This window comes from Temnothorax curvispinosus, unplaced genomic scaffold (genome assembly GCF_003070985.1).
Source record: "Temnothorax curvispinosus isolate PA1 unplaced genomic scaffold, ASM307098v1 QBEX01005801.1, whole genome shotgun sequence".
NCBI classification, from domain to species: Eukaryota; Metazoa; Arthropoda; class Insecta; order Hymenoptera; family Formicidae; genus Temnothorax; species Temnothorax curvispinosus.
The window spans coordinates 1-6,652 of record NW_020215581.1 but is presented as its reverse complement, the minus strand read 5'-3'; the positions used below and the strand labels follow the sequence as shown (position 1 = coordinate 6,652).

Here is a 6,652-nt window from a genome sequence, read left to right as displayed (position 1 = left end):
TATCCGAGCATGGTTTCAAGAACTTTTTTATATTGGATATCACGTCGCTGTCTTTGAGTATACATTTCTCTGTTTTCTGTTCCTTCGAGATGCACAAAAGAGCCCACCATCGCTTTAGAAAAAACTGTATATCTACAGAAACATGTTAATTTAAAGTTAATTTAAAACGCAATAATGCAAACGCATGCTTTCATTAAATCGATTATTACTACATTATCTCAAAACTAATAGAGCGAGCCATAGCTTTCATCAGCACGCATACATTATTCTGATACAAAAGAAAAAAAGATGGAGTTATATAACTTATTTGCCTCGACCGTCTTACCTAAACCCATGAACCAGAGATAAATCCATATAGAAAGAATGATCAGAATTATAATTTGTATGACGCACATAATGTACGCCATTAGTCTTGTATATATAACGTGGCACACAAGTATTACAGTTTGTAATATGAATTTCCGTTTAAGCTGTAAATTTAAAGAATTATATATATATATATATATATACATACACACACACACACACACACACACACACGCTCACGCACGCGCGCGCGCACACGCACACACACACGTGCGCGTACACATTTAGAGAGAAGACTTCTCGGACTGTTTCTCTCCTATTAGATCAGTGGATATCGAAACACTGACGTGTTATCGCGTTAGATTCGATTTAAATGATTCACGGTCCCTCGTTATCGGGCAACCCAGTAAAAGTATTTTCTTACGCACGTATCAAATATAATCATACCTAGAAGTAGCCTGATGACATATAACACCTGCTAAATGAGCATCCGAACAAGGAATGTGCCGTTATTTGATTTTTTCCTGCCGTGTTCGACGTTGCATGTTATATAATTTCCTTCTATAAGTCCTTTGTCACACTCTGATCATTGAACGCGTCACGCCGAGAACATTATAGATAATATTATCGCATCGCGATTATACGTGAATTGCAAGATCCGTTGTCGGATCGTTAAAAAAAAATAAAAAATTACAATGGTACTCTCTAGGTGATAAAAAGAAAATAAGATATATTTTTCGTAACAATTGTATGCGTATATTAGTTAAATTTTCACATTAGCGATATAAATACTGTTTGCCAGCACGTAATAACGTTTCAACATGATATTACGAAAGTTTCAAGTTCTAGGTAACGAAGACAAACAATAACAATACACAGTAAACAGTAAACAATAGGAATGGTTAATTTGTTTTTTTGTTCGTATTGTTGCCGAAATTGACAGCTTCTTCTGTAATCGTATCAGTATCCACACGTGATTTATCCACCGGGTATAACCTGTGGACAGTGTTGACAAACTTTTTTTTTACGTTCTAAAATATTGATCGATACATACGAAAGGCCGTAACGCGACGTGCCGCTCACGGCGAATACCACTGAACAAGTAGCAAGTAGCAAGTAGCAATGAGGAATGACAAATTTTCGAACGATGGAGATAGGTTTAGGTTTAGGTCCTTCCAAGAAAAGAATTGATGACGTAGCTGACGACGTTCGCTTCAGATCACAATGGTCAGGTAAAAATAATGAAAACCCGAGAGGACAGAAAAAACACATTTTTTTGAATTGTGCTTGCCTTCAGGTAGAAATCTCCATCGTTTAACGTAAATCGCGAACGTTCAGCGGCACTCGGCATGAATTTCACGTTGAACGAATAAATTCTCTTACCATCTTTGATACAGATAAATCAGAAAAACGGCGTCATCTCTGAAACACGCTATTCTGTGCGCTGTCGGCATCGTTATAATGAAAGCAAACACGTCGTCGATGAAAGTGTTAAATGCCTTGTACATGAACGCCCTCCATGGCAGATGCGCCACGGATTTCAATTTATAATTAACGAACAACTGCGGCAGCATAAAGAGGAATCCAAATGCGTAAACTCCATTCACTAAGGAATTTATGCTCCATGAATACCAGCTGTAACTCAAAACAATTTAATTCACGATTTATTTCTATCTCCAAGATATAAATGATTATTTCGTACGTATATATTTTTCGTTTTAGAGAAAAGTGGTTGTTTACCTTTTGTGCGGCTGATAAAGTAACGAGTAGATTGCACCAATGATAACTAACGGATATAACAAGTAACTTAGATAACGCATACTCTCAGCATCAAACTCTCTAGTTTTCACCTCGGCTGCGTCAATGCAGTCAGTTTTAAATCGTATTCTCGGCAAAATGCTACCGCTGCTAATCACGTCCACTCTCGACATCTTTTTTAATTTCCACAGCTAAAAAAAAAAAAACGTTACGCATTACACGATCGGTGATAACCTGATAACGCCATATATGTACATACCGTAACATGTATACGCACCTCGATAACAGTGCTGATACCGGTCGGAATGAGAACGAGCAAGGAAGAACCTTCGTCGCAAAGATAAAGGAAAATGACCGTCTGACTGAACGCACGCCATATCACGGTCCATTTGCTGAGGCCTATGAGATTACTCTTCTTCCGCCAAAAACTGACATCATTTTTAATAGCAAGAAAATCAAACAACAACTGTAACACGGAAGATTGGCGCTGTCCTTTCTCTTTCTTTTCTTTCCCCTCTCTCATTTCTTTTGCGGTTTTCGCGACGCACGTAACACGCCGTACTTGTCCTACTCACGTGTACAGCCGCGATGAAGAATGTACCGCCCAATAAGTAGACGTTGGTGTCAGCAAAGATGCCCTTTACTTCATCGATGTCTTTGTCGGAGAAGCCGAGATTCCTCAGATTCTCCATGGTCGCCTGCACGTGCAGCACCAATCTTAATTTTCCTAGCGACACAGGCGAATATTCTACCGCGACGTTCGTCGTATAATTTTGCGGGGTAATTCGCTTAAGGTCCCGATGTCGCGTTTGTAAAAAGTCGCACGTTACAATCGGCAAGAATGTCCGTTTGCCAATTATTCTGCAACAAACAAGCAAGGTGATGACGTCGGTCTTTAACACTTGCGCGCGTTATGCGTACGCGCGGTCAAGATATATTAAAATTTATGTACTTGATGTGATTGACGAGCTCGGCAGGCATGCCGTATATAGGAAGCATAACGTTGTCCGTCATTATTGTAAAAGTCACGCGACTTTTCACGTGTGAGACTGGACGTACGATAATCTGGCTCGTAACTTTTTTCGTACCATGGCCATGGCTCTTGTCGCCTAACAACTTGAACGCTTCTGCCTCAGGTACTACGTATTGTGTCATTTTAATAGCGGTATACGAGGTAAATATATCCTGTAAAGATGGACGTACGTAATGTAGAGCATATATATGTATATATATATTTCATAACATTACGTATCACATTACTTTTTGCAAATCAACAAACGTCCTGCTCCGTTTTACGGAGGGAGGCGTTAATAATATATGTAAGAACAATGTTCCATTTCGCCGTGTGTCGCCTGGTACGGTCAGAGTCACTGGACTGCAAGAAAAAAAAGTTGGTTAATTCACATGAGCGGCGGCGGCGCGGGCGGTCTCTCGCTCATTGTCAGACCATTTCGATTCTCTCTCTCTCTCTTTCTCCCTCTGGCATCCTACTCCTTCAGAGCTTGTCAGAGAGCAGAGAGGACAAGAGGAAAGGAAGGCGAGACAGGCCCAAGCTGCCCAAGAAGGTCAACCGTTGATCGAGGGATGGATGCTCAAAGGGAGACTATGACAGCCCGACTAAATGACGCGGAAATGCTCACATGGTTTGCGTTTGATCGTACGCGAAGTTTTGCCCCGAGTATACGAGGTCGACGTCTCTGCTGGCGGGATTTCTCCTGATGGAGCTGTACATGTATAGATCCAACTGCGGCCGTTCGCTCAGGTACGACTCGAGACACGGCTTGCCATCCTCGCAGGCCGGCGACACGAACAGCAGCGACAGCGTGTATATCGAGTAGACGATATACGCCAGAAATATCTCGGAAAGAATAACGCTGAGCGAGGGCCACTGCATCTCGGCTGCCGGTGGGTATCTCGATTAGGTATCTCTATTAGCGTGTATTACAAAAGGCAGGCATACGATATTACAATGTTGCGTGCGTGGGCAAAACTCTTGTGCTCCTCGCCCTCGGACGTTGCCGCGGTTGCCAGCAGTTGCCACTGTCACGGCCCGGGAGCCGGGAGTCGGGAGTACCGGGACGAGCGACGCCGACGAGGAGCCGGAGCGTCGCGTGAATCGTTCGAGTTTAGCTTTAGCAGCGTGACAGCGCAGGTGAACGAGAAACGTTTACACGCGCGCTCAACCTCAACCATACATATACGGCATACACCCGGCTATCACCATCACCGGCGATTCTCGATCGTTGAGATCGCAGTCGCAGTGGACGTTGTCCGTGCAGTTATACACATATATACACACACACGTGTATGCACCACGCGCACTACAGCTACAGCCTACAGCGCAGTACGACGTACGACAGTACGAGAGCACGGCGAGCCCGGGCGAGCGTCGAGCACTACGCCACGCCGCCACGCCACCGACACTGACTCTGACGTCTCTGACAGTTCATTGGCCCGCGACCCGCGACCCGCGATCCGCGTACTGTTTACGTCTTTCTTATCTTAACCTTAACCAGCCGCCATCTCTTTAATCTTTCTGAAGCTGGCGGAGGCGGAAGTCACATTTTCAGCCTGCCCCCTGAGAAAGTGGACATCATTGCAACTACGTGTCTACGTCCCTTTCGCTCGGTAACGTACATGACATGGTTCGTGTCCGTGCTATGGTTTATGTCCGAACTAGCGACTAGCGAGTCCCAGCGAGTCCTAGGTCCTAGGCCGGTATTGTCAGCATCTTCTTCAGACGGTCTTGAAATATACATATGTATATTATATAAGAATAAATTTAAATCTAAATGAACGACGTGTAAAGTTTGATAGGTCTAGGGTGTCTGGGTGTAGCTGTGGACTGTAGAGTATTGCGCGTATTCGTATTTTCATTTTCTTCCGAATCATATCCGGCATCCCTTGCGGTTGACGACGACGACGTCGACGACTGTAGTCAGTAGTCACTGTGAGTGAGAGTGTGAGCTAAGCAGTCTAAGCACACCCCTGCAAGGGCAAGGAACACGAAGCACGAGCGATGAGCGTGCGCGACCAGCGCGACGCGCGACTTGTCGCTCGAGCGGCTCGACTCTCGAGGCTCGAGCACGAGTACGAGTCTACGAGTAGGACGTAGGACTGCGTACTGAGTAGGACGCGAGCACGCGAGCACGCGAGCACGCGAGTCGTCGACGTCGTCGTCGTGGGTCGTGGACTCGTGGTGCGTGCCATGGACAGAGAGGTCAGAGAGCAGCCAGAGAGCGCGTCTCCTTAAAGGAGCACAGTTGGCACGGATCGCGGGTCAAGATGTGAGCCGTCAAGGCGCGGGGGTGTCACGCTATAAAAAAGCGAGTCGTGGTCGCCGTGGGCCCAGGCCGAGAGAGAGAGCGAGAGCGAGAGCCTGACACACACGAGGGGAGAATAGAGAAATGGAGTAGCTGGAAAAGGGGATCGATCGGTGTTGGCCGATAGCTGCGGCAATGGAGGACATCAGACTAGGGTAAGTACCGAGTACCGTATCGCGCGCTTCCGGTTTTGTCGAGAGTCGCGCGCGGCCGGGTACGTATGTACTACGTACATGCGTGTGCTGGTCCGAGGCCGAGAAGAAGCGCGAGCGCGAGCGCAAGTGCGCTCTCGCCTCTCGCCAGTCTCGCCTCGCCGAGGGCGCCGAGGCTGAGCTGAGGTCGCTGAGGAGAGGACGGAGAGGACGGAGAGGAAAGTAGGGCGTCGGGGGTGGTTGGTGGTTGGTGTTGGCGGCATGTCGGGGAGGGCGGTCGCGCGCGACTCGCAAGAGTCGCGAGTCGCGGACGTCGCGGTCGCGGTCGCGGGGGTGTCCCGCTTTTTCGCCCTGACGCTCTCGCCGCGCCGCCTCCGGAAACGCAACCCGAGAGCGAGCTTCTTTTCGAAGGCGGAGGCGAGAACGATTCGGCGATGAAGGCTCGACGAGGGCAGCGAGGGCTCGATCTCGACGACATGGCACGCGCGTCAGTGACGAGTGTAGCGAGAAATCGGCCAAGAGGACGTGGAAACGGACGGTGCTGGTGTTGGTGCGTAACGCGATATACATATAATCGCAACAGTGCTTTGCAGTGGTGGCAATGCGAGACGCCGACTCCGATGAGCTTTCTTCAGTGAGTGCAATAAATTTCGACAAGTCGATTGGCCGCTGTTGTCGCTCTGTCACGCGATAAACGATTTTACACGTCTCGCGCGCGTACCTATTCTCTCTTTCTCGCGTCTATATTCTCGCTTCTGTATCTGTCGCAAATAAACGCAAACGTCATTTGCGCGCTTATCCATCTGACCTTACTCGACGTAGGACTCGATAGACGTAGAAGCAATCTTTCGATCGTTTTCTCTTTCGAGTAGAATAGTAGAAGGCTCGCCCCAGTCGCCATTCGCCACCCTCACGTCCCTCACGTCCCTCACTCGAGGGTGGCCCGGGTGCAGCCGTGCCTTATCTCGTGAAATACATACAATTTTTCGCAAAGAAATTATTATTCTGTGGAACAGTAGAACAAGTGCCCCGCGAGATTTACTATTCAAAATCCTGCAACGTGTAACTCTCTCTCTCTCTCTCTCTCTCTCTCTCTCTCTCTCTCTCTCTCTC

The 6,652-nt window shown here is 47.3% G+C and overlaps 1 protein-coding gene across 2 annotated transcripts; it reads right to left on the bottom strand.

The window, feature by feature from the left end:
• Positions 1-1,012: 1,012 nt before the first annotated feature.
• LOC112455082 (cleft lip and palate transmembrane protein 1-like protein) lies at positions 1,013-4,101 on the bottom strand. Of its 2 annotated transcripts, XM_025016784.1 has the most exons (9): positions 4,033-4,101; positions 3,705-3,963; positions 3,325-3,439; positions 3,017-3,249; positions 2,640-2,925; positions 2,342-2,530; positions 2,047-2,255; positions 1,690-1,941; positions 1,013-1,302 (listed from the first exon to the last, which is right to left on the bottom strand). In XM_025016784.1, the coding sequence occupies exons 2-9, from the start codon at positions 3,956-3,958 to the stop codon at positions 1,209-1,211; spliced, it is 1,632 nt and encodes a 543-aa protein (XP_024872552.1). In that variant the 5' UTR covers positions 3,959-3,963; positions 4,033-4,101; the 3' UTR covers positions 1,013-1,208. The 2 variants fall into 2 exon arrangements, with proteins under 2 accessions (XP_024872552.1, XP_024872551.1); XM_025016783.1 differs by having other exon boundaries at positions 3,705-4,100.
• Between the last annotated feature and the right edge of the window lie 2,551 nt (positions 4,102-6,652).

Excerpts from the sequence above, each read along its gene's own strand:
- LOC112455082 (XM_025016784.1), bottom strand. The coding sequence starts at position 3,958 with ATGCAGTGGCCCTCGCTCAGCGTTATTCTTTCCGAGATATTTCTGGCG. Across the intron at positions 2,926-3,016 it reads GAGCTCGTCAATCACATCAA|AATAATTGGCAAACGGACAT; the intron begins GTACATAAATTT and ends TGTTTGTTGCAG. Across the intron at positions 2,531-2,639 it reads TCTTCATCGCGGCTGTACAC|TTGTTGTTTGATTTTCTTGC; the intron begins GTGAGTAGGACA and ends TCCGTGTTACAG.